The 24,834-nt window shown below is 54.3% G+C and overlaps 3 protein-coding genes across 9 annotated transcripts in view; 2 read left to right on the top strand and 1 right to left on the bottom strand.

Moving 5' to 3' along the window:
• The first annotated feature begins 538 nt into the window (after window positions 1-538).
• LSM14B (LSM family member 14B) lies at window positions 539-14,085 on the top strand. 2 transcript variants are annotated; one of them, XM_025398293.1, is made up of 10 exons: window positions 539-880; window positions 2,748-2,911; window positions 4,763-4,898; window positions 6,045-6,161; window positions 8,251-8,418; window positions 8,993-9,070; window positions 9,307-9,468; window positions 10,129-10,279; window positions 12,042-12,227; window positions 12,875-14,084. In XM_025398293.1, exons 1-9 carry the CDS (start codon window positions 754-756, stop codon window positions 12,211-12,213), a joined length of 1,275 nt encoding a protein of 424 aa, XP_025254078.1. In that variant the 5' UTR covers window positions 539-753; the 3' UTR covers window positions 12,214-12,227; window positions 12,875-14,084. The 2 variants fall into 2 exon arrangements, with proteins under 2 accessions (XP_025254078.1, XP_025254079.1); XM_025398294.1 differs by lacking the exon at window positions 6,045-6,161 and having other exon boundaries at window positions 12,875-14,085.
• Window positions 14,086-15,435: 1,350 nt separating this feature from the next.
• On the bottom strand, window positions 15,436-22,276 carry PSMA7 (proteasome subunit alpha 7). 4 transcript variants are annotated; one of them, XM_025398296.1, is made up of 7 exons: window positions 22,027-22,276; window positions 19,628-19,754; window positions 18,504-18,628; window positions 17,767-17,889; window positions 16,854-16,977; window positions 16,059-16,121; window positions 15,436-15,659 (listed from the first exon to the last, which is right to left on the bottom strand). In XM_025398296.1, the coding sequence occupies exons 1-6, from the start codon at window positions 22,120-22,122 to the stop codon at window positions 16,093-16,095; spliced, it is 624 nt and encodes a 207-aa protein (XP_025254081.1). In that variant the 5' UTR covers window positions 22,123-22,276; the 3' UTR covers window positions 15,436-15,659; window positions 16,059-16,092. The 4 variants fall into 4 exon arrangements, with proteins under 4 accessions (XP_025254081.1, XP_025254080.1, XP_025254083.1 ...); XM_025398295.1 differs by having other exon boundaries at window positions 16,858-16,977; XM_025398298.1 differs by having other exon boundaries at window positions 16,858-16,977; window positions 17,767-17,809; window positions 18,568-18,628.
• Window positions 22,277-22,537: 261 nt separating this feature from the next.
• SS18L1 (SS18L1, nBAF chromatin remodeling complex subunit) overlaps window positions 22,538-24,834 on the top strand; it is a 38,702-nt gene continuing 36,405 nt past the window's right edge. For 2 of the 3 annotated variants that reach the window (XM_025399441.1, XM_025399440.1), the window contains exon 1: window positions 22,538-22,710. In XM_025399441.1, coding sequence (XP_025255226.1) covers window positions 22,642-22,710 — 69 coding nt within the window. In that variant the 5' untranslated portion in view covers window positions 22,538-22,641. The remainder of the gene's footprint in view (window positions 22,711-24,834) is intronic. The other variant, XM_025399443.1, reaches the window with a different exon arrangement.

Here is a 24,834-nt window from a genome sequence, read left to right as displayed (position 1 = left end):
CCGGGAACACCCGGCGCCCAGGGCCTCCGCCGCTCCCCGGTCCCCCACGAGGGTGAGAGCTAGAGGCCCACCTGGCGCAAAGTAGGGGAGTCGTCAGGACCCCACTTCTGTAGGAAGAGAAACTGAGGCCAAGGGGGCAAAACCCCAGTGTTCGCGGCGCCCAGAGTCGGGGCCGGGGCCTGGCGCTCCTCCCCGGCCCCGTCCACTGAGCGTGCAAACCGCAGCCGCCCACCCACGCGCACGCGCGCTCCGCCCGGGCCGCTTCCCAGCCCTCACCCCGCCCGCCGAGTCTCGTGCTCCCAGCTCCGCCAGGGGCCCGCCGGGAGCCGGCCGAGGAGGGGCGGAGCGCCGGGGAGACCCGCCCCCGGCCAGCGACACCTTGCTGCGCAGGCGCGGCGCGCGGGCCCGCCCGCCCCCCAGCTGGCGGCACGGCCATATTTAAAGGACGGCGGGCGCGGCGAACCAATGGGCGGCGAGCGTGAGGGGGCGGTGCGTGGCGGCGCAAGGCCCCGGATGTGGCTGCGGCGGCTCCTCCTCCCCCGCGCTCCTCTCAGAGCTCCGGCCGCGCGCCCCTCCTTGGTTCGCTCGGTGCCCGCGCAGGCCCCTCGGGCGGCGGCGACGAGGCGCCTAGGCGGAAGCGGCGGCGGGCGGAGGAGCGCAGGAACGGGCGGCCAGGCCACCGCGCGGCTGCGGAGCGGGCCGCGGCCCGGCGCTCGTCCCCCCCCCGCGGCCCGACGCACCCCGGCCGGCGCCATGAGCGGCTCCTCAGGCACCCCGTATCTGGGCAGCAAGATCAGCCTCATCTCCAAGGCGCAGATCCGCTACGAGGGCATTCTCTACACCATCGACACCGACAACTCCACCGTGGCGCTTGCCAAAGGTAGCGGCCGCCGCCCGCCCTCGCGCCCGCCGGCCCCAACCGCCCCAGCCCGCGGAGCCCGCCGACCCCCGTCCGCCAACAGCCCCGGCCCGCGCCGCCCTCCCCGCCCCGGGGCGCCCCCAAGCCCAGCGTTGAGACTCCCGTACCGCCCCGGAGCCTGGCGCCCAGACCCCGCCCGGAACCCACCCAGGGCACCCCTAGGCCGAGATCTCCTGCCCGCGCCTGCATCCCGGACGCCCCCCGGGCGCCCCCTCCCGCGCGCCGCCCTCCCCCAGAGCAGCCGGCCGCACAATGGTCTCCCTAGGCTCCCAAGGCGGCGTTATTGTGCGCGGGCGCCGGGCGGTGTTTGGTGAGGGGCGGGCCCGGCCCCGGCGGCGCCGCCCCCTCGGCCGCCCAGCCCACCTCTGCAGGTGCCAGCTCCGAGGGGCAGGGCGGCTCCCGTCTGCGGGCCTCCTCCCCGCCAGCCTGGGGAGATTCCTGCGGGGGAGCCTCGAGGCCGGGCGGCGGGGCCAGTGTCCCGGCCTCTCCCGAAGGCTGGGGGCGGGGTCACAACACGCGAATCCTGCAAGCCTTTCTGGAACCTATTAGACAGCTGGGGCCTTGATCCTGAACAAATACCGCGTCCTAATGCAGCCTCCTGCCAAGGCAGAAGCATCCGTTTGGCAGCCAGATGCCCCGGTTTAAACCTGCTGTATCCTGACGTTCACACTGTGGGGCTTACCTTTTGGTGACAGCCGCCTGTGGGCGCTGATAACCCGCTGTAGCCGCTGGAAGACTTACAGGAAAGGGGCTGTTCTCTAGAATCAGAATCTCTGAGGTTGAGACAGCGGGTGGTCCAGAGTTTCTTTGTCTTCATCACCCAGAGAAGATGGGGAGTGCACTTCCCCTGCCTCTCAGAGAAAAGTGCCGGTGGAGCCATGTCTGCCTAAGCCCACGTGTGCTGGATCTGGTGCTCGGCTCCCAGGGGTTCTTGAAGTGTCTAGAGCGTCTGAAACGCTTCTTAAGTCACAGGGAGCCGCAAGTGTAGAAGAAGAACTCGTTCCAAACAGGGAGTGTCTCCTGCGTGGCTCCAGGAGCTCGCTGAGCATGCCAGGGCTGTGCACGCTGTGCACTCACTTGCAGCCGTGGGACCTCACTACACTTATTACAGGAGAGCCCAGTTAGAGAGACAGCCCAGAGTAGGCCCAGGAGTTAGTAGGAGTTGTGCTCTTATGAGTTAGAGGCTGCTGTCCCACCCAGCTCTGCCCCTGGAGGCTTGCTAAAAGGAGATTTGGTAGGGCTCTGGAAGCCTGCTGGTTAGGGGTTAGTGGGCTCAGAATTCCTTATAGGTGCGGAAGCCGGGGTCAGAGGTCCACAATCTTGGGACCCTGTCTCCCTTTGTTTTCTGTTACAGCTGTTCCAAGGTTTGCTGTGGATAAAAGGGTAAGGGGAACACTCATGTAGGTTCCTTTGTGAGAAAACTGCCTCCTCAGGTGCAATGTGTGGTGAGGCTTTGGGCATAAAGCAGCCAGCTGGCTGTTTGATCTACAGAGTCCTATGTGAACAGGGAGGCCTTGCGAAGCAAGCCTTGTTTTGCTGAGAGCTCTGTACGTTGGTGTGTTTGCACATGAGACAGTCTGTGAAATTGTTCCTTGTCATCTTTGTGATCTAGAACTGTCTGTTGTCTGGAGCTTCACCAATTGGTGCGTTATCAGCACTGTCCACTGAAAATTGGGGTGTTAAGTAGTTGTTGAAATGTGGACCTAGAGTCCTGTGTTGTGGCTCTGAGCAAGTGCCACCGTCTTCTGGAAGACTTGGGAGCAGTGGTGTCAGGGTTGATTGAACTGGCTGAGGACAACAATAACGTTTCTCTTTCTCCACTCATAAGTGAGGTCCTTTGGCACTGAAGACCGTCCCACAGATAGGCCTGCGCCCCCCAGAGAGGAGATTTATGAGTACATCATTTTCCGGGGAAGTGACATCAAAGATATCACTGTGTGTGAACCTCCAAAAGCTCAGCACACACTCCCACAGGATCCCGCCATTGTTCAGGTAAGTGTGCCACTGTCCCTCTGTGCACACTAAGAGATGCTGGTTTCAATTTGGAGCTTGGTGGCATGTTTTGTCAGAATGCTCAATGTGAGGAATAACCTTTTTTTTTTTTTCCTTTGAGACGGAGTCTCACTGTGTTGCCAGGCTGCAGTGCAGTGGCGTGATCTCGGCTCATTGCAACCTCTGCTTCCTGGGTTCAAGTAATTCTCCTGCCTCAGCCTCCCGAGTAGCTGGGACTAACAGGCACGCACCACCACGCCCAGCTAAGTTTTGTATTTTTAGTAGAGACAGAGTTTCACCATGTTGGTCAGGATAGTCTCAATCTCTTGACCTCATGATCTGCCCGCCTTGGCCTCCCAGAGTGCTAGGATTACAGGCATGAGCCAAAGTACTCGGCCTGAGGAATATCCTTTTAATGAAAAGTGGCTTATTTTTTGTCTAGGCCATTGCTGTTCTCGCGGAAGGTGTTGATTCTTGTAGCACACACAGTAGGTGGTGTGTGCTGTGTCTCATGGCTCTTAAGGAAGGAGACCTGGGGAGCTGGGCGTGCGCGCGCGCGTGTGTAGTGTAGTGTAGTGTGAGTGGATGCTCCTGGACCTGTGATGTTTGGGGCATAGCGTTTGCCCTTAGTTTCTGGTTGGAGAAGTCTGAGCCCTCAGCAGCTGCTGTGAGTGGGGTGACATACCTGCAGGGACTGCGGGCTTGCCCTTGGGTTATGCCCAGATGTTACATGCTGCTGTTGTACGAAACCAGATTTGTTTTTTTGTTTTTTTTTGGTTTTTTTTTTGAGACGGAGTCTCGCTCTGTCGCCCAGGCTGGAGTGCAGTGGCCGGATCTCAGCTCACTGCAAGCTCCGCCTCCCGGGTTCACGCCATTCTCCTGCCTCAGCCTCCCGAGGAGCTGGGACTACAGGTGCCCGCCACCTCGCCCGGCTAGTTTTTTGTATTTTTTAGTGGAGACGGGGTTTCACCATGTTAGCCCATGTTGGGATGGTTTCGATCTCCAGACCTCGTGATCCGCCCGTCTCGGCCTCCCAAAGTGCTGGGATTACAGGCTTGAGCCACTGCGCCCGGCCACGACACCAGATTTGTAAGTCTGATGCCACGTGCCTGCTTATTGGGTTATGGCTTATTTTGCCCATGCTCACACCAGGGAGCCCAGATTAATATTTTCTTCACTTCTAAACTTAAATATTCACTGGCTCCTCTGGGGTTCAGACTGCACCAGGTTCCGTGCCGAGCACCCGTCCTGGAAGGTGGGATCACACGGGGCAGGCTTTGGCAGCAGTGGGGAGCCATCCGATGGCTTTAAGTTAGGAGAAATTTGGGTTAGAATTACATGGACAAGACGCCTGTAATCTCAGCACTTTGGGAGGTCGAGGAGGGCAGATCATCTGAGGTCAAGTGTTCAAGACCAGCCTGGCCAACATGGCAAAACGCCGTCTCTACTAAAAGTATAAAAATTAGCTGGATGTGGTGGTGGGCATCTGTAATCTCAGGTACTCGGGAGGCTGAGGCAGGGAAAATTGCTTGAATCTGGGAGGCAGTGAGCTGAGATCACGCTGTTGCACTCCAGCCCAGACGACAGAGCAATGCAATGTCTCAAAAAAAAAAAAAAAAGAAAGAAAAAAGAATTGCATGATTACATGGACAGGTGGAACTGGAACTGAAATGCTGTGGAAAAGGCAGCTCTCACCATACTGGAAACTGGTACCCCAAGGGCTCCTCCAGCATCTCAAGGATGCAGGCTGATGGGACAGTGCTTGTTTCCCAGCTGAACAAGCACTCTGATGCAGGCGTGTGGGGTGATGGGATGGCCTTCGCTGTTCTCACCCGATGTCTCATTGTTCAGTCTTCCCTGGGTTCTGCCTCCGCCTCGCCCTTCCAGCCGCACGTGCCTTACAGCCCTTTCCGAGGGATGGCGCCCTATGGCCCGCTGGCGGCCAGCTCCCTGCTCAGCCAGCAGTATGCCGCCTCCCTGGGTCTAGGTGAGTGACCTGTTTCTGTCTGGTAAACTACCCGTGCGTGTAACTGTCACTGAGTGGAGCGATGGAGCCTGAGAGTGGGGGCGTGCATTCTTGTCACGCTCAGCTTATAGACTGTTTTATTGCACACTTAGTAAATTACCCAGTGCAACTTCAGCTTGTGAGAGCATTTAGTAACTACTCAACTGAGAGTAAAAGAGGCAGCGGCCTGAGTGTTGGAACAGAATAATCAAATCAAAATTCATTCGAAGAGTCAGGGTGGATCTAGGTGGAAGTCCTGGGCCAGGCATGGTGGCTCACGCATGGAATTCCAGCACTTTGGGAGGCCAAGGCAGGTGGATCATGAGGTCAGGAGTTCGAGACCAGCCTGGCCAACCTGGGGAAATCCTGTCTCTACTAGAAATACAAAAATTAGCTGGGTGTGGTGGGACACACCTGTAATCCCAGCTACTTGGAAGGTTGAGGCATAAGAATAGCTTAAACCTGGGAGGCGGATGTTACAGTGAGCCGAGATTGCACCACTGCACTCTAGCCTGAGTGACACAGCGAGACTCTGTCTCTAAAAATAAATAGGTGGAAGTCCTGGTATATCTGCTTCAAAGAAGAAATAGCTGATATATATGTAGTGTTACAGATGAGGTCTAGCTATTTGCACATTTATAAGCCTGTAAATATAGAAGTGAAATACAAGCCCACCCATCATGTCCCTTGTTCTACTGCAAGTGCCTCGCTCAAAAATGGTTTCAACTGAGATTGAACAACCCCAGAGTATGATTCTACTCTCCGTATGTAGAGAGAGATCCCGCCTTGTCCTTTACCTGGACCTAGCTTTGCAGATGGGCTCAGAGTATAGAATTGGCAGGTGATCCACCACCCTCGCTCAGAATCCAGCATGAAGTAGTGAGACAGGGAACCCTAAATGAGGTCTGTAGGCCACTTGCTGCTACAAATCATGCTTGTCTTGGTTGCTGTTCCTAGTGTGACAGGTGGCCTTCCCAGCCCAGCTCTCTATGTTTCTAAAATATGTTTGTATGACAGAGTCCTACAAGAGGTTGCTTGGCTCTTTCCAAGCTCGCTAGACACAAGACAAGTGTATCCTGACTTATTTGTGTGCTTTCTTTTTGCTCTTTCTCCTTTATCTTCCTTTAGAGAAGTTGGTAAGCCCTCCAGCCTCAGCCGCTGCTTCCAGCCCTAGCTCTTCTCCATCTCCACAGCCCGTTTCAGAGCTTGACTTGTCCTCAGAGCCACAGCAGCTCACTGCCAAGGGTAACAGCAGTTTGGGAGAACTGCATGCTGTCTTGCAAACCGTTCTGAGAGCGAGGGGTAAAGCAGCAGACAGAATGACAGTAGCTGTAGCAGATCATTTGCCAAGCCCATGCAGCCGCTGAGCTGCTTGTTTGCTTCAGCACATAGTCCTGATTGTGAACTCTCAGTGTTAAAGAAGGGATTACAAAGAATCAGCGGAGTAGTTTGTTCTCTCCCCCTGGGTCCAGGTTCTCTATTGACCTGTACCATGGCTACCACATATGGGAAACTTCACTGTTCACAGAAAGTCATTTCCCTGGGGTTTTTGCTGGGTCCTAAACGTGTTCTAGAGTGCTGCAGGGGGGACTCCCCAAAGCACCTCACATTCCCATGCTGCTCTTTGATCTGTGTGGTGCATAGGTCACTTGTTTAGGGGATTCAAAATTAGGGGCTTGGGTGACAGTTGCCACCTGTTTGGCCAGGTGGACAGTATCAGCCTGATAGCCAGCTGGCCAGTGCTGGTATACACCACCTGTGTCTGTGCTGTGGTGGCGGTGGCACCTGGGGTTTCTAGACCTTTCCTCACATTCTACTCATTTCCCCTGAAGTTCTAAAATTCACATTGACAATCTTTCATATGTTTGTGTTAACACGTAGCACCCTGACAAGCTGAACCATCGCCATTACCCGGCCCTGGTCCAGGATGATGCCTGGGCTTTCCTTATGGCACACAGCTGCTGTCAGTCTGTCATTCTGCAGGTGCTGCTTTCCAAATCCTGCATGTACTCAGTGTATCTGAGTTAGAGAGTAGTCGAGTAGTCATTTTTTTTCCCCACTTAAAAATGACACAGATACTTCTATTGCTCTTAGGATCAGTTACCTAAACCTGCTCATAGGGCAAGACTTTGTTTGAACTAGTTGGTTGTGTAAAAAGCAGACAAGCCCCATATCCATGTCCCTGCAGTCACAGTATGATCAGGAAGCAGGCAATGCTGTGCTCGTCTCCCGGACATGCTGAGTGAGACAATCAGTGAGAAAGCGGCCCGGGTGCATTCCTGCCAGAGAACGCTTACCAGCCCTCTATGCGGAGCCGCTCCCACCTGCCCTTTGAGAGCTTCTCTTGATCTGGTTACAAGGAATTTTTTACAGGGAATTTTTGTTGTTGTTTCTATTCCATAAAAACAGTAAGATGAGATGCCCAGTCTTCATGTGTATTGGGCTGTTGCTCTAATAATAATTACCCCATGGTTAGGGCGCCTTTTCTGTTTCAGATCTCTATTCACTTACACCCAGTCCCACATTGTCCTGTTTAGAGTCCCCACAGGTCCTGGAACTTTGGAAAGGGAGGAGATGGAGAGAGGTGGGTGGTGCTTCCCTTTTTCTTCTTGGTTCAGAGGACCTAGTTTCTGAGGGTTCATCCCCTGTGCATGGGCCTCAGACTGCGGTTTCGTAGGCACAGCTCCTTGCCAAAGGCTACCTAGGAGCCCTTCGCGTCTTCATGATGAGCCTTTGCCCTTGAGAGAAGTGTAGGCTGCTACTGTCTCGCAAGTCAGGTCCTCCTCCATAATTTTTAGTTTTATTGTGTCTTAAGTGGAAATGACAGTGTTCTAGAATTTAACTTCAGAATTTGATCACTGCATTTTCTAGAAAATCCCAGGCTGGGCTGGTTCTTCTCCAGTATGGACCAGAATGAAACAAATTCTCAGATCCTGAATTCACCAGGCTCTTGGGGCTACGAGCCCCTTTGGGATGGGAGCTTGTGTGGTTTTAAGAAAGCTGTTTCAGCACTGCTGGGGAGGTGCCTGTTTGTAGGCACGGTGTTTTTCCTCTCCTTGAGGTTCCCTAACTTGGGGAGCTCAGGGCTTTTGGGGTAGGGAGTCCAAAGATGAACTGGCCTTGGTGCTGCCCAGTGACTTGGCCTTCTTTTGCTGTCTGGGCTAGCCTCAGAGGGAACGGCCCAGTCTGGGGGTGCTTTGCCTGGATTTGGTAGAACCTCTAGGCAGTTGCTCTCCTTTCCTTCCTGACATGCCAGCAGAAGAGAAATGCCTGGAGGTGTAAGGCTTGCTTCTTTTCTCTCTGTTTTTAAACCCTCCTCCCCTCCTCAATTCAGGAGCTGGTTTTCCATCCATCCCAGTCGGCAAGAGCCCGATGGTGGAGCAGGCTGTCCAGACTGGTTCTGCCGACAACCTGAATGCTAAAAAGCTGTTACCTGGCAAGGGCACCACAGGGACACAGCTCAACGGTCGTCAGGCCCAGCCGAGCAGCAAGACAGCCAGCGGTACTTGAACACATTTTTTCCTGGAGTTTGCTTGATGTTCTAGAACTGGCACACTACCTCCTGGGCTATTTTATTTTATTTTTATTAAAAAAAATACTATGGCCGGGCGCGGTGGCTCAAGCCTGTAATCCCAGCACTTTGGGAGGCCGAGGTGGGCGGATCACGAGGTCAGGAGATCGAGACCATCCTGGCTAACACGGTGAAACCCCGTCTCTACTAAAAAATACAAAAAAATACTAGCCGGGCGAGGTGGCGGGCGCCTGTAATCCCAGCTGCTCAGGAGGCTGAGGCAGGAGAATGGCGTAAACCCGGGAGGCGGAGCTTGCAGTGAGCTGAGATCCGGCCACTGCACTCCAGCCTGGGCGACAGAGCGAGACTTCGTCTCAGAAAAAAAAAAAAAAAAAAAATACTACTTCCCCATCCTAAGCCCCATGTGCTTTTGCAGGGCAGGCCTGTGCAGCAGCCTCCTGCGGTGCCACCCTGGCCATGTGCCCCGTGGTGGTGCGGCTGCTTCTGGGTTCTGGCTTCCAGCTTCTGTAGGAGCTTTGCCTTACTCTTCCCTTTTGCGCCTTAGATGTAGTCCAGCCAGCAGCTGTGCAAACTCAAGGGCAGGTGAATGACGAGAACAGAAGACCTCAGAGGAGGCGATCAGGTAACCCTTGTTGCCACTTGATTTCTGGGGACCATGAGTGATAAGGCTGAGCTGCTCTGCTTGCCCTCCTGCCTGCTTCTCTGGGTGATGGTTTCCGGGGCGCTGGTGTGGTGTCGCTGCTTGTGTGCTCTGTCCCCTCTGTGGCCTTGGGGGTGTGCCTGGAAACTCCTTGTGAGGCGTTTGAGATCACCAGGTTGGTGACCTACTTCAGCCAGGGCTGTCCTTTGTCCTCACAGGAAACAGGCGAACAAGGAATCGCTCAAGAGGGCAGAACCGTCCAACTAACGTCAAGGAAAATACAATCAAATTTGAGGGTGACTTTGATTTCGAGAGTGCAAATGCCCAGTTCAACCGAGAGGAGCTTGACAAAGAATTTAAGAAGAAACTGAATTTTAAAGGTTTGGCTCATTATATGAAAATTATCCTCTGCACAGGAGTACCCCTAGAGAGTGTTAGGAGTAGAGGCCTGGCGGGGTGTGGTGGTTCATGCCTGTAATCTCAGCACTTTGAGAGGCTGAGGTGGGTGGATCACCTGAGGTCAGGAGTTCAACACCAGCCTGGCCAACACGACGAAACCCCGTCTCTACTAAAAATCCAAAAATTAGCTAGGCATGGTGGTGGGTGCCTGTAATCCCAGCTACTCAGGAGACTAAGGCAGGAAATCATTTGAACCCAGGAGGTGGAGGTTGCAGTGGGAGTGAGCCGAGATTGTGCCGCTGCACTCCAGCCTGGGCGACAGAGCAAGACTCTGTCTCAAGAAAAAGGAAGAGATGCCTGGAGGAACTGGGGAAGCCAGGCGGGTGGTGACCGGCAGTGAGGAATTAGTGATACGAGATGCGGGAGCTGTGAAAATGGGTGGGATAAGGTGCAGACTGCACGACCCAGATGGCAGAACGAGACGTGTGCTTAGAAGGAAGAAGAAATCTCTGCTTTGCACAAGGCGTAGTTGATGTCTCAGCCTGAGGGTGGCTCCCGAGTGAGCCTGGAGGGACCACCCTGCTAGAAGGCCGTGCGCTCCCCCCTTCCTGCACCTCCACGTGTTCTGCTTCTCTTTGTAGAGGACAAGGCTGAGAAGGGGGAAGAGAAGGACCTGGCTGTGGTGACCCAGAGCGCCGAAGCGCCTGCCGAGGAAGACCTTCTGGGGCCCAACTGCTACTATGACAAATCCAAGTCGTTCTTTGACAACATCTCTTCTGAACTCAAGACCAGGTGAGAGGCTGAATGAATGAGGGGAGGACAGTCCTCCAATCTAGAAAGGACAGGACTGAGGGCTCTCAATCTGAAGGCAGAGCTGGACTCTGAGCCTCAGGGTAGCTGTTCTAGGGTCCTGCTTGCATTTCTGCGTGATGAGTGCAGGAGTCCCAGCAGGTTACGTGTGGGAAGCCTCTTGGGGATCCTGACCTGAGGAGTCGGCTGAGATCAAGTCCCTGTTTCCTCTTGGCTTTGCTGCCCTGTCCCCACAAAGGCTGGGCTGCACTGCCCTCCCCAGCAGACCCGTGTCCACATTCAGCATACCTCACTGTGCTGTGCTTGCTGGTCCCGCTGGCCTGGCAGCCTGAGGACCTTGCTTTGCAGCCTGAGGTATGGCTAGAGTGTGTTCACACTGGCCTTCCTTCACTTCATGGTTTGAGGCGAGGGACCATGTGGTGTGTTTTATTTTTCACACCTAACAGCTGGTCAGAAGTCCCACGAAGCAACCTACAGTGTGGGCCGGGCTTGGAGATTTGGGCCCATTTGTCCTGCAGATTGAGCACCAGACATGCCGCGGGGGGCGTTGACGTGGCCTCAGAAGGCAGGCTGGAAAGCCCCACCTCCTCAGACTCATGTTCTGCAGGGGAAAGATAGAACAGCGTGTGGTGGAAGGCCAGGCAGTGAGGGCAATGGGATGGAGCTGTGGACTCGATGGGAAATGGATGATCAGTTCTCACAGGTGGAGCAGGCTGCACAGATGAGTGCGGGAAGTGCTTCCAGACAGGCCGAGTCTGGGGGATGGGTTCCTGTAGGGTTTTGTAGGGCATGGAAGTGACTGGCTTTTGTTCCAAGTGCTGCGGGAAGCTATCAGAGGGTTTTGTGCTGAAGCGCATGGTGCGGTCTGATGTTTTACAGCTTCCTTGGTGATAGTGGTTGGACAGTGGGCAAGTGTGGCTGCTGACTGGCCAGTTAGGGGACCAGTGCTGCAGCACAGGTGGCTTGGAACCAGGCGGTGGTGACAGAGGGAAGGGGTAGAGTCTAAATGTATCTTGAAGGTAGTGCTAACAGAATTGGCCAACAAGAGAAGAGTCCAGAATGACTCCTAAGTCTTTTGGCCTGGACAGCTGATGGGTGGAGTTGCTGCTGCTTTGAACACGGAAGTCTGTGGGCACAGCAGGTTTCCGGCTGAAGAGGAGCTCAGGGTGGGTGTGCTGCCCTGGAGCTGCTGTCTACGTCGGTGGGAGTGCTGGGTGGGAGTGTTGGGCGCACAGTTGGATGTGGGAAATAGTCTCCCGCTGGCGGCTTGTTTGGGTGGCATGAGTGTCCATGTTGTATCCCTATCTTCCCAACCCCCAAAGCAGAAGTATCATATTCCAGGGACCTTGTTCCATCTAGCCTAGCCCCCTCCTTGTCTAGGAGGGTCCACTTCATGCTCTAGTCTCGGGTCTCCTGGGCCCCTGGGCCTCCCTGGGGCTCCTCTAGCAAGCAATAGGGGTTGCCTTGGTAGCCAAGTAGTATCACTGCTTGCCTGTGGTGACAGAGATGGTAGAGATGGATCCTGAGCCCCTGCCCACTGTGGGGATAGTCCTGGTTGAAAGTGTGGCAGGGAGCACCTGCAGTGCCAGAGCTGGGGTCCAGTGCTGACGGGGCTGCCCCTTCCCTGTATACAGTGGCCCCGGTGAGTCTGTCCCCTCCTTCCCTGGGCCGCTCTGAGGACGAGGCCTGGCCAGAAGCCTGGGAGTCAGTGCCTGCTACAATCAGCATTTCTTCTATGGTTTAGCTCCAGGCGGACGACGTGGGCTGAAGAGAGGAAGCTCAACACGGAGACCTTTGGGGTGTCAGGGAGGTTTCTTCGTGGCCGCAGTTCTCGGGGTGGATTCCGAGGAGGCAGGGGCAATGGGACCACCCGTCGCAACCCCACTTCCCACAGGGCCGGGACTGGCAGGGTGTGAGGGTGCAGCCAAAGGTGAGTGGATGAGCCTTCTGAATGCTTTGGTGGGAGGGTGTAGGGTCAGGCACACCTGGAGAGCTTAGGAAGGTGGGGAGTAGGCTCCATTTCCGAGGAAAAGCCAAACCGAGGGCCTCGAACCTATGAGTCACCCAGGGGGCTCTTGACCAACTTAAACCCACATCTGTGGGGGCAGGACCCGGGCCCCAGCATCCTCCGAGTGAGACTGCAGGTGTGGGAGGTGAGGTGGTGCGGGAGTCGCGTGGGCCGGGGGCTCACCACCCAAGTGAAGCCAGCGAGCGAGACCTTGCTCCAAAGCCAGTGTCTTGGCCCAACCTGGCCCTAAATGAATCAGAGGCTTCATTTTTAACAATGTTCCAGTGGATTTGTGGGCACTTTAGGGTCTGGGTAGAGCGTCCCACATGGGGTGCCTGGTGCCGACCCCAGGTGGGCCCTGGAGCTAGGGACTAGGCCTCCTGCCACTAGCTGCCTCCCTGTCCCCAACCTATTGTACAAGTAGGATTCTCAGAGTGGGCTGTGAGAGGAAACGGGGGAAGCCAGCCTGACTCAGGGCAGGAGGGAGGCTGAGTGGCTCCTGCTTGCCAGCAGGGGCAACAGTGCCAGCTTATCCCAGCAGCTGCTTAACTTCCTGTCATCTCTTGCAGGCTCCTACTGAAGTGGCGCAGAAATGACGCTGTGTGTCAGGACGCGAGGAAAACGCTGCACTTACAGGGAGAAGTGGTCGCTTTGTTTCTGGAGTTTGGAAGAGTCCCATACTGCTACTTATGTTTTGGACTTAACTGAACTTGGACATGGTCTGAGTTAGAACCACTTGTTTTGGGGAAGTATTCATGGGTAACCTCTTTGAGGTCTCTTTACCTATGTTTCCTTTTTAGTTGCGCATAGCCTAATTCTAAGGTTTTGGTATTTTGCAAAGAGGTTTCTATAGTGAAAGCTGAATCCTTACTTTGTGACCTTTTTTTTTTTTTTTAAATGACAGCTTTGACTTTTAAAAGTGGAACCAAATCTCATTTGGCAAATGTGGCAGCCAACTGCATCTCTGTAACTCAGCTGACCCCTGGTGCTGCTGGCCTGGCACCCCCACTGCCAAGGGTGGGGTCTCAGGAGTCAGGGCCAGCATAGGGTGGTGTGTGTGTCGGGGGTGGGTGGGTGGAGGGCACGGAAGGGGTTGTCCCATGGATCATGTTGTATAAGTGAACCAGACCACCCTGATGGTATCCACAGTGATGTCAAGGTTGGGGCTGGCCAGGGGTGGGTGGACTACAAACATTTCAGAGTAGTGGCCAGGGGCCCTGGACGCTAGCCATGGAGCTGCTGCACAGAGCCTGGTGTCCACAAGCTTCCAGGTTGGGGTTGGAGCCTGGGATGAGTCCCGGCAGCGCCTTGGCCCTTCTGTGGTCCCTGCCAGCCTCTGACCTAGGCCGGTCAGTCATTGCTGGACTCTGGCCACACACTGGTGTTCTCATCCACTTGGAAATGAGCCAGTCTTCTGCAAGGTCAGTTGACCAAGAGCATATTTCCCCTTGGTTGTACATCCTTGCTTTGTGTTTTTGTTTTAATGGTGGGTGGAGGGAGGGCGGGGTCTACACTTGTTGCATGAGTCGATGGGTCAGAACTTTAGTATACGCATGCGTCCTCTGAGTGACAGGGCATTTTGTCAAAAATAAGCACCTTGGTAACTAAACCCCTCTGATAGCTATAAAGGCTTTAGTTCTGTATTGATTAAGTTACTGTAAAAGCTTGGGTTTATTTTTGTAGGACTTAATGGCTAAGAATTAGAACATAGCAAGGGGGCTCCTCTGTTGGAGTAATGTAAATTGTAATTATAAATAAACATGCAAACCTTTAAAATTTTCTTTTCTGATGCTCTAAGAATCCTGTTGACTCTGCTGCCCAGGTCACCTCTGCATCATGTCCAGGTCTGGAGCATACTTAGGCTGGTGGAATTTGGGGAGACGGGCCCCGTCAGGTGATGGAACAAGGCAGCTGACCCAATTGGTCGGGTGAAGTGCAGCCAGCAGACCCGGCTTCTCCCTGTGGGCCACCCTTCTGGGATGAATGGCTCTGCTCTCAGAAACTGGATACAAAGTCCTTTTAAAAACCCAGTTCACAGATAACGCCTGTATCAAGCAGTGGCCCCTTTGCCACCTTCCTGCTGCCTCCAAGCTCCCCAGCTCAGTTAACGTTCATGTTCTCAGGCACCGTAGAGCAGGTGACACAGCCATGAGCGAGCTGCACCCTGGACCCATGCAGAAAAACAAAGATACGGCTGGTTCGAGGCTCAGAGCATCCCATTTCAGTCTAATGGGTTTCCAGGTGACCTTCAAAGTGGTCCTCAGAGAGGATGAGGAGACACATCAGCTGCATGAGTTCTCCTTTCAGTACCTGCCTGTGGCCATTGGGTGGGGATAATGGATATCCTTGACCAACAGAAAAATAAATCTTCTGTTATGTGTGCCAGATACTGGTGGCCACAGTCCTCACCCGGCTAGATGACTTGGTGAAACAGGTATTGCCTCCCAGAGAATCTCAAGGTAGTCAGGTCATCGCATACCACCTGACCTTGCTGTTAAAATGTTAATTGTTTTGACAATTGTACATTTTATGCTGAGCTCAAAGTGTATCTGGGCCCCTTTACTCCTTTTTAGAAGGTATGTGCCCAAAACCAAGGACCAGAGCAAGTGGTAGCATGGGAGAAAAGGGGTGACCCGAGGACACAAAAGCCTTCAACTGCTGCTGGACTAGAAGTCAAAATGCAAGAAAGGGCAGAGAATAGCCAGAACAGTCTTCAAGAGAAAGTAGGGAGCAGACATCAAGATGTGGTCTATGAAAGTCAGACATGAAAAGCTGCTTTGAACAAAGCTGCTGCTCTACAGAATTAACCCAGGGCTACCTGTGTTTGTGTCCTTGACATTATACATTCATTAGGGGACTAGAATGAAGGTCTAAAAGCAAATGGAAGTCATTCTGTGTCTACAACAGAGAAACGGGTCTGCTGAAGGCCAGGTTTCTCTGCAGCACCCAGGGCAGCAGCTGATTTCCCAAGGGAGGAATCTCTGTCTCACACTGGCTTGCTGTCTTAGCCACAAGGAACAGAAAGGAAAGCTCAAACTTACGGCAGCTCAGGGTTGAAAAAGAAGGGTGAGAGATGAGAGGAATGCTATGATTGCACCTAAAGATACACATTTCTCTTAAAGAAAAAAAAAGGTTAAAAAATACGGAAGTTTATTGTAGGACACTCAGTGTGAATAAATGGAATGGAAAGGCCTACACATCATTGAGACTCATCCATGATTGATTTGAATTTAAAAATTACAAGCAAAGACATTTTATTCATCATGATGCTTTCTTTTGTTTCTTCTTTTCGTTTTCTTCTTTTTCTTTTTCAATTTCAGCAACATACTTCTCAATTTCTTCAGGATTTAAAATCTATCAAAAAAAACTTCACGGTTACCTAAGCCAAACAAGGTGCCAAGGAACCAGCGCCCTCTTCTGGGGAGGGTAGCCAGGCTTTGGCACTGCTGCTCATACAGCCTCTTTGGAGAGGGACCTCAAGGAAAACAAGAGGATGCTGGCCTGACCTAGACAAGTATTAACAAGCAGCAGCAGATCTGACTGGCAGCTGCTCAGCATGCCCAGAGAACACGCGTGGACCATCTAATCAGAGGAAGATGGGAATCTTCTCTTTGACGTATGGGGAGCCTCAGAAAAACATTTTCCTAAGGTTAAAACCACAGAACGACCCCATGATGTTTCCTTCTGAACTGGTACTGCCCTGATCATGGAGAAAACTCACAGGTAAAGAAAGCAGACAAACTTGGTGATTACCTTGAGGGGCTGATCTCGCCTCATGACAGCAAGTTCAATGTTTTTGCCACCTGACTGAACCACCTTGAAGGGATAGAAGACAGGAGCATTAGCCACCTTTCCCTATTCAAGACAAAAGCAGCTCTCAGGAGTACCTTAAATAGGTGTGTACCCAAACCCAAGTCCCAGGAATGGAGGTCCCAGCCCCCCAAAACCTGTGTCTTTGTCCTAAATGCATTTGTGAAGTCTACTTGGGATGCCTGCACACCCTCCTGCCTCCCACCACTGGGACTCCTCTCTATTGCACAGCAGCTGTGCTCGAGGCCCTCCCCTTGACATAGCGGTCACCACCAGGAATCCTGATGCCTACACTCCAGCCTGGCCTTCCAGCTAGTCCCTCTCTGGTTTCACCTGCTAGCACTTCAAGGTCTCGACAAAGCCCAACCATATCTCCAGTTCTCTAATCCCGACTTTAGCAACAGTTCAAGCCTCTGGAAGGCCTAGTGATGGCATGAGGAGAACAGATTCCACAGCTGGACAGCTGGGTTCACATCCTGCCTCTGGTTCTCATGCTGTGTGCCCCTGCACAACCCTCGGCTGCCCCAGCTGGATAAAGGCACTAATGATCACACCTTGCGTGGCTATTTCAAGGAACACAGCAGTTAGGATACACCATAGACCAGAGCAGTGCCTGGCACATAGCAGTCATTAGGCATTACTGTTGGATCCTTGCCACTTTCCTTGCTGCCCATCTACCTACCAGTCACCACCAAAACGTGGTATCTTCACCACCTTGCCTGGATTCCAAATGCAAACTTACTTCCAGGAGCGCCTTGATCACCAGCTTAATGGTCAAATCATCTGTTTCAATGGCTTCATCAGTATAGTTCTTCTCCAGGAACTCGCGTACTGACTTGGCACCCCGGCCTATGGCATTGGCCTAAAACAGATATGTATGTTGTCACGTGGCATAGGGCATGACAACCCAGGGCCAGCCCTGGAACACGGCTGCCCCACATGGGCCGCCCAGCCAGTGATGGTGGCAGGAGGCAAGCTGGAGTGCTGGACAGCAGCCCTGGACACAGGCCCTGCCTTGTGGCTTCCTTTTGCAAAGAGCTCTTTAGAATTGGTGCTAATTCTTACCAAGAATGGGATTATACCTTTTATTCCATTATCAAGAGGCCATGGGAGATTTTTCTTTTTTTTTTTTTTTTTTTTTTTGAGATGGAGTTTTGCTCTTGTTGCCCAGGCTGGAGTGTAGTGGTGTGATCTCGGCTCACTGCAACCTCTTCCTCCTGGGTTCAAGTGATTTTCCTGCCTCAGCCTCCTGAGTAGCCAGGATTACAGGCATGTGCCACCATGCCCAGCTAATTTCTTTTGTATTTTTAGTGGAGACAGGGTTCTGCCATGTTGGCCACGCTGGTCTCGAACACCTGACCTCCGGTGATCCACCTGCCTCAGCCTCCCAAAGTGCTGAGATTACAGGCGTGAACCACCACACCCGCCTGAGGATTTTAATTTATGTGGTCTATCCTTACAGCTTGCTGCCCTTTGATTTTCTTCCAAACAGCAATGTTTAATACTTTTCTTGCTCTCATAGGACTAGGTTAACTTAAACCGACTCATTCACTGATACAGGGCCTACAGCAGGAAGCCCAGGACCTCCCACCCCTCAAAGCCTTTTTCTGGCAAGATTGTCCAAAGCCCCTTTGTTTTGTCACGAACTCACCTTCCAGGCATGGTATGTGCCCGATGGGTCAGTCTGATAGAGCCTAGGAGTGCCATCAAAGTCGAAACCCACAATGAGGGCAGAGATGCCAAACGGCCTGCGCCCATTGCTCTGCGTATAACGCTAGCAAGAAAAGAAGCAGGTCAGTACCATCCAACTAAGAAATTGCATGTGAGGAAAGAACCGTACTTAGTCAAAGTATGAACATTTTAAGTCATGCCTAAGCCCCCTCTCAGGTTATTAGCAGTTGAAATGATGTATTAGCCAACAGCTTTCAACATCCTTTTCTGCATTTTCACTCCTAGAAAGACTCACCTAGCACCAGAATTGTACCATGGAGGACAACTCAGGTTACTGGAAGTTACTTTGACTGGTAGACATGTATTCTGCTTACACGTTAATGGCATTTCCTCATAGGGTGGCTTCTAGCCCCCTTCAACTGCTTGGTGACTAGTAACTCAGGATGGCAAGACAAAAGCTATCATTTCCCTCTAGACACAGGAATTTGGAATATCCCATTCCAGGACCTGAGAACAGAACAGTGTTACTCAAATTGGTGAGCTAGGTCAAGTTACACTTGTGCAAGTCAAGATCAGGATCATGGAATAAATCAGTTTTCTGATTCACCTGAAGTGACATGCAAATCCACATGAAGTGACATGGCAGGACGACCCGCCATGGCGGAGCAGTGACTGCCCTGCTGCCAGAAGTGAGCATGCGATCAGGCAGGCACCCACCTGCTTCAGGCTGGCGATGTAGCGGGTGATGTACTCCACAGTGACCGGGTCCTCCACAGTGAGCCGGTGGCTCTGGCACTCCACCCGGGCCCTGTTGATGACTATCCTTGCATCGGCGGTGAGGCCTGCAGGGAGAGCAGACAGGCTTCTGCTGGAGTAGAGAGAGCACAAACTACGGGCTGGGGGACGGACACGATGACGCAGCATTTAACCTTCCACAGACCCCCAAACCGGCAGCAAAGCTATTCTAAGTGACTGGCAGTGGAACCTGTCAGCCCCTGGGAACTTCTAAGAAATTGGGTACAGATGCTTCTCGATGTGCAGTGGGGTGGTATCCCGCTAAACTCATCGTAAGTCGAAAACACCCAGCTGAAAATGCATTGACTACCCCATAAACCCATTGTAAATAAAAAATTGTTGGCTGTTGTGCAGAATCTGGATTTTTAAAAACATTGTAGATTGAACCATACTAAGTCAGGGACTGTCTGTATATGAAGAATTGTGTGCCTCGGACCATACTTAAACACGGTACCTGAGTCCTCTTGGGAATCTTAGAAATTGAGTTAATCCCTAATTTCATTACATAAATTGAGATCTTCCCAGATTGGATCTGCTGAGAGGAGAACTGAGCAAGACCAAAACAGCACTGAGAACATGCCGAGGCCTGGCCTGCATCCACCAATGCGGTCCTTTTTACTGCTGGGGATGGCAGGACGCGGTTCTGTCCTCTCCATGCGGCCTGCATCCACCAATGCGGTCCTTTTTACTGCTGGGGATGGCAGGATGCGGTTCTGTCCTCTCCATGCCACAGATGCAGTTAGCTCTAGAAAGTCCAGCTTTTGTCTAGATTGTAACTGACTGATACAGAAAAATAACAGTGGAGGTCAAATTGCACAGCAGCCAGAAGTGTTTTCATCCATTTAGCCATTTCTCTTTCACCCGCTATGGCAGAGAGGCCACCAAAGAAACTGGCCAACTTAAAAGTCCAAATTCATTTCTTTTAAATGATTTTCATTTACTCAGTTTATATGGCTCACAACAGCCCACACACCGAGTTAATCTCTAAAGCCCTGTTCTTCGCTGAGACTCTGGAGAGTAAGACAGCGCTCCCCACCGACGCGTACCTGCAAAGGCCATGCAGACATTGTCATCCAAAGCACAGATCTTCCGCACTGTTCTTTCATCCTGCAGTTTGGCCACTGACTTCTTCTCCACACCAAGAACAACAATGTCTCTTCCTCGAACACCAACCTTTAATTAAGATCCACAAACCACATAAGAAAGTGACATGAGTGCTGGGTGCAGTGGCTCATGCCTGTAATTCCAGCACTTTTGGAGGCTGAGGTGGGTGGATGACTTGAGTTCAAGAGTTTGAGACCAGCATGGACAACATGGCAAAACCCTGTCTCTAAAAAAAGTACAAAAATTAGCCAGGCGTGGTGGCTCAAGCCTGCAGTCCCAGCTACTCTGGGGGCTGGTGGGAGGATCGCTAGAGCCTGGTAGGTGGAGGGTGCAGTGAGCCATGACGGCTGGGAGACAGAGACAGCAAGACCCTGTTCCCTCACCCCACCCCACCCTCCGAAAAAAAGTGACACATGGTTCTACTGCCAGGCAGCAAGCACTAGGAGCAGATTTGAACCTCGGTCCTGGGGGATACGTACTCTGGGTAGCAGCTCCCACTGGAAGGTGTGTTCACCCACACCCCTTTCTCCTCCACTTGTCTGTCACTGTGGTTGGCACCACATCCTGCAAACCCAGGGGCATTCATGTACTGCTGGTAGAGCTAGCCCAGGCGTGCTCACCTAGGTGCCCAACCTGCGCCTTTCAGATGCTGAGATGTAGTTTTAGTTACAGCATAGCTAGTAAGTAACCATTATATAATCGGCATGTGTTTCCTTTCAACCCAATGAATCAAACAGTCCCATGCAAAGCCTGGAAGCCTCAGACTTTCACACTCGAGTCTGGTGTTCTGAAGGCAGTGTTTCTGTAGTTGTGAAATTATATTGAGCCACAATGCACTGTTTCCTGCACTGTGACATACTCATGTGACAGCCGTGGGAAGGGGCCTGATTTGCCACCAGTGGACAAGGTGTCAACTGTTATCCCAAATTGTTTATGGCTGATACTAGAGAAGGATGTAGCTGTTACCAAAGCATCGACAATCACTGACAGCACTGACAGTCAACCCCGAGTCAAGCCAGAAACAAAGGGAACCACCACTGGGATAAACAGCGGCTCCTGGTTTAGAGCAGGGGCTTCTCCCGCTTAGCACTGTGAGCACCTGGGCAGGCTGATCTCACTGTTCCTGCCGCCCTGAGCACGGGTGGGATATTGAGCAGCGTCCCTGGCCTCTACCCTCTAAATGCCAGGAGCACCTCTGCAAGGTCTTAGACCACTAGAAAAGTCGCCACACACTGCCAGTGGCCCCTGTGGGCACAAAACCATCCCTGGCTGAGAAGTTCTGGTCTCAAGTGTTCGGGTTTTCCGGGAGCTTTCTCAGGTACTGACTCACTTGACCTTCAACTGACTCGAGGCCCAGAGAAGCTACATGGATTTGTTAAAGCCAGGTGCAGCCAACTGGCGGAGGTGGGAGTATTGGGGTCGAAGGCAAGGGTCAGCCGACTCCTAGTGCTCTTTAAGCTGACTTAGATCACCTGATGAATAACTGGGCCTTCATTTCAAAACAAAGATTCAGAAAATGAAAACAATTCAAAATTTAGAGAACCGTGTGTGCTTTCTTTGCCTGCTCAAACCTCTGAATACCAGGTGATAAAAGAATAACGATCTCACAGGCTGACCAATAAAACTGACACGTCTTGATGCTACGAATTTAAGTTTCAAACAATGTCACTAAGGTCAATGTACACGAGCCCTCGTCAAAACTGAAACGGCCGTGTTCAGACCAGTCCTGACCCGGGCGGCTGCAGCCCGGCCCCGGGAAGGCTCCTTCCGGCAGAGTGCAGGGACCCGGGAGGCGCCCGCCACCGGCCAGACCAGCGAGCTGCTTTGTTCCCGAAGCCCACCTGGGCCTAGAGAACAAGTGTTGCCCTGGGGCGGGTGGGGGTCCCCGTAACGGGGGACTGAGCAGTTCGCTCCCCAGCCACCCGGCTGCGTGAACAGCCCCCAGCGAGCGCACAGTCGATCCCCCGCGGCCTGCAGCGGCCCTCGCCCGGCCTCTGCAAACCGGGTCGGCGATGCGACCCACGCGCCCGGCTGGGGCCAGGGGTGCCCAAGATGGCGTCGCCACGGTCCCGCGTGCCCGGTGCCCCACGCGAGGCCGGGCCCCAAGCGAGGCGCTGGGTGGGGAGAACGGGCCATCGCGGCTCACGCCAAACGCCGCCTCTGCAGGCACTCGTGGAGACCGGCAGCGGGGCCCGCGCTCAGCTACAGTCCCGACTGCCCACGCCGCTGCCCCGCGCACGCCCGCGTGCGCCCACAGCTCCTCGCCCGACCGCGACCCTCTCGGCTCCCCAGCCCGACTTCCGCCCGCGTCCCCGGCCCCGCGCAGGCCCCGGCGGCTCACCGCGGTCGAGCCCTTCTTGACGGCCTCCTGCGCGTACTCCACTTGGAAGAGATGGCCGTCGGGCGAAAAGACGGTGATGGCGCGGTCGTAGCTCATGCCGGCGGGGCGGCGGCCGGGTTCCTTCCGCCGCGACTCTCAAAAGCGCACACTCACGGCCCGCGCGCACCCGCGACTCCCGGCGCCACTGCGCCCGCGCCCCGCCCTCGGCGCCGTGACCTGCGCTGCCGGCGACGGGCGGCGTCAGGCGGCGTCGGGAGGCGTCAGGCGGCGTCGGGCGGACGTGCGGGCGCGCGCCGGGGCGGGGCCAGGCCGAACCAACGGGGGCCGGGGGTGGGAGGCGGTGCTCCGGTGGAGGGCCGGGCGCTGGGTGCGAGGGGGCCGCCGGGGGCCACCGTTCGGCACTGGGCCGCAGACCCTTCTGCAGGGCGGAGCGGCGGCGCCGCGGGCCCGAAGGCTCGGCGACGGCGACGAGGCGGACGAGCCCATGACGCGGCGCCCCCCGCGCCCCCGCCCCCTGCCCCCCCGCCGCTACTGCGGATAATGAGCGCCTCGGGCCGCCGAGCGCAGCCGGAGTATCCACCCCAATGACCACGGGCTGAGTCCCGCGCAGCCACCATGTCTGTGGCCTTCGCGTCCGCCCGGCCAAGAGGCAAAGGGGAGGTCACGCAGCAAACCATCCAGAAGGTGGGCCGGGCCGGGGCGGCGGCGCCGGGCGGCGGGGCTGAGGGCGGGCGCTCGTGGGGCCGGGGCGCGGGCAGCTGGCGGGCGCAGGGCGCGAACAAAGCCGGGGCGCAGCCGGGCGGCCGCGAACCCCGACGGCGGCCCGGTGCCCGTCCCCGCGTTCCACGCCTGCGCGCCAGCGGGCACCGGGCCGTGTAGGGGGCGCTCCCCGGAGAGCCTGCGCCAACTTTGTTGGGGCGGCGGGTCCCTCGGGCCGGGGCACGGGGCGCTGGGGGCCGGGCGGACGCTGGAGGGTGCCGGCCCCCGAGCGCGCTGTCCTCCGAGTCCGCGGCGCGCGCTGGGAACAGTCCTGGGCCGTGCCGGGCGCACGGGGACCCCTCGGGGCCGGGGCCGGGGCCGGGGCCGCGGCGAGGGCTCGTCGCGCTCCGCAGCCAGTCTCGGTGGCGAAGGCGGGCGGCGGGCGACACTCGCTTTCTGCGCTCAGCTTGGCGAGTGGAGAAGGGCGCGGGCCGGCCTCCGGGCACACGGAGATGGCGGGGCCCGCGGCCAGGGCTGCCCCTTCTGCCGCTGGAGCGAGGCGCGGACGATGGAGGCACAGAGGGACGCCTCCCAATGCCCATTTGGAGGGCATCGTTAGGCAGCTCGGCCCCGTAAGAAGCGCACCGCCCGCCCGTATCCTCGCGGCCACGCCGCATTTCAGCGTGACACCCTCCCCCGCCGCCTCGCCTAACAAACTTGATGGATTTGCTCCACAACCTTTCCTCTAGCTCCGTAAGTTCGGCCTTGTGGATTTCAAGAGACAGCGTTTACAGGGGTTTGGGACACCGTTATCCAAAGCCCTAAGTTTTGAAATTGAGACTTTGCATTTTCTGCTGTTTTTCGGTAGAAGACAAATTCGGAAGAAAATTAGCATTAGTCATTCCCGTTTCAGTTGTCGCAACATCTTTTGGAGTGACATTGGTTTTTTCCTAAACTCCGACTCCGTCTTCACCCTGGTGGGATTGCACGGATAAACAGTGGTATTCCTAGGTTCCCAGGAGCGGCGTGTCTCCCTAAGGGAGTTCACCTTGACCTTGACTGTGGCTCTTATTCCTTGATGACATGCCAGTCTCCTGTGGAAGTTGTCCTAAATCTATCGCCTATTTTGAAACTACCCTTGCTGTTGCTAGTTTTAGAAATTTGATGGTCTTAACAAATGAGAACCTTGGCCAACTCTGAACAGGAGAGATTGAGAATAGCAGAAACACAGATTTACAAGTGTGGCATTTTAATTTACGTAGTAAACACTTATGTGTGCTTACTGTATCCCAGACACTGTTCTAAGGGTTTTATAAATTTTAATTCATCCAATTCTTCATAGAAGCTACTGGCATCCCGTTTAACAGCTAAGGACGCTAAGGTCTAGGGAGGCTGTGCCTTGCTGGTAAGTGGACGCTGAAGCCTGGGGCGCTGAGTGCCTTGCTGGTAAGTGGCACAGCCAGGTGTTGAACCCAGACTGTGACTCCAGGGTCTGCTCTGTTGGTACCCCTTGATCTGGGAACATTTGGCCAGGCGGAGGTCAAGCTCTAGGCTCAGAGGCAAATGTTGGAACCCGGAGCATCTCCTGGCACTCTGGTTTTTTGAACCTTAGCAGTCATTGTTCCTGAAGCTACCTTTGTCTTCAACGTTCGTCCTGTTATTTACACTGCGCACACACTTCCATTGAAGCTCCCCAAATTCTCCAGGTAAAAGTGTGTATTGAGGTGCTGCCCCAAACATCAGATTAGAAAGGAAGAAATGCACCTGTGGACTGTGTGTCCCAGGGCAGAAACTCAGCCTGCTGACCATTGGAAATGGATCTTTAGTTTAGGCTGCTGACTTGGCCTGGTAGGGCCAGCAGGCTGCATATTGGGCTTGGTGTTTTGACAGTGAATATATTTACCCAGGGATCTTTTACTGGGAGGTGTGAGAAGGCTGAGAAGGGTGTGAGAGGTGCGTGTTCTATGCCTAAAACGTGTGCTGTGTCTACAGTGTGTGCTAGTAGTCTCATGCCGAGAGCATTAAGAGAAGCCAGGGACCCCTCTGAAACCTGCTTGGTAGTGAAGGGGAAGGAAGAATACAACTTGTCCTTAACAACATAGTGTGTGG

Source organism: Theropithecus gelada, chromosome 10, assembly GCF_003255815.1.
Source record: "Theropithecus gelada isolate Dixy chromosome 10, Tgel_1.0, whole genome shotgun sequence".
In the NCBI taxonomy this organism is placed as follows: Eukaryota; Metazoa; Chordata; class Mammalia; order Primates; family Cercopithecidae; genus Theropithecus; species Theropithecus gelada.
The sequence above is the reverse complement of the archived record's forward strand: the minus strand, read 5'-3'. Positions and strand labels throughout refer to the sequence as shown.

Excerpts from the sequence above, each read along its gene's own strand:
- LSM14B (XM_025398293.1), top strand. The coding sequence starts at position 754 with ATGAGCGGCTCCTCAGGCACCCCGTATCTGGGCAGCAAGATCAGCCTC. Across the intron at positions 6,162-8,250 it reads ACAGCAGCTCACTGCCAAGG|GAGCTGGTTTTCCATCCATC; the intron begins GTAACAGCAGTT and ends TCCTCAATTCAG. Across the intron at positions 8,419-8,992 it reads GAGCAGCAAGACAGCCAGCG|ATGTAGTCCAGCCAGCAGCT; the intron begins GTACTTGAACAC and ends TTTGCGCCTTAG.
- PSMA7 (XM_025398295.1), bottom strand. The coding sequence starts at position 22,122 with ATGAGCTACGACCGCGCCATCACCGTCTTTTCGCCCGACGGCCATCTC. Across the intron at positions 19,755-22,026 it reads TCAAGAAGGGCTCGACCGCG|GTTGGTGTTCGAGGAAGAGA; the intron begins GTGAGCCGCCGG and ends TCTTAATTAAAG. Across the intron at positions 16,122-16,857 it reads TGATCAAGGCGCTCCTGGAA|GTGGTTCAGTCAGGTGGCAA; the intron begins GTAAGTTTGCAT and ends TATCCCTTCAAG.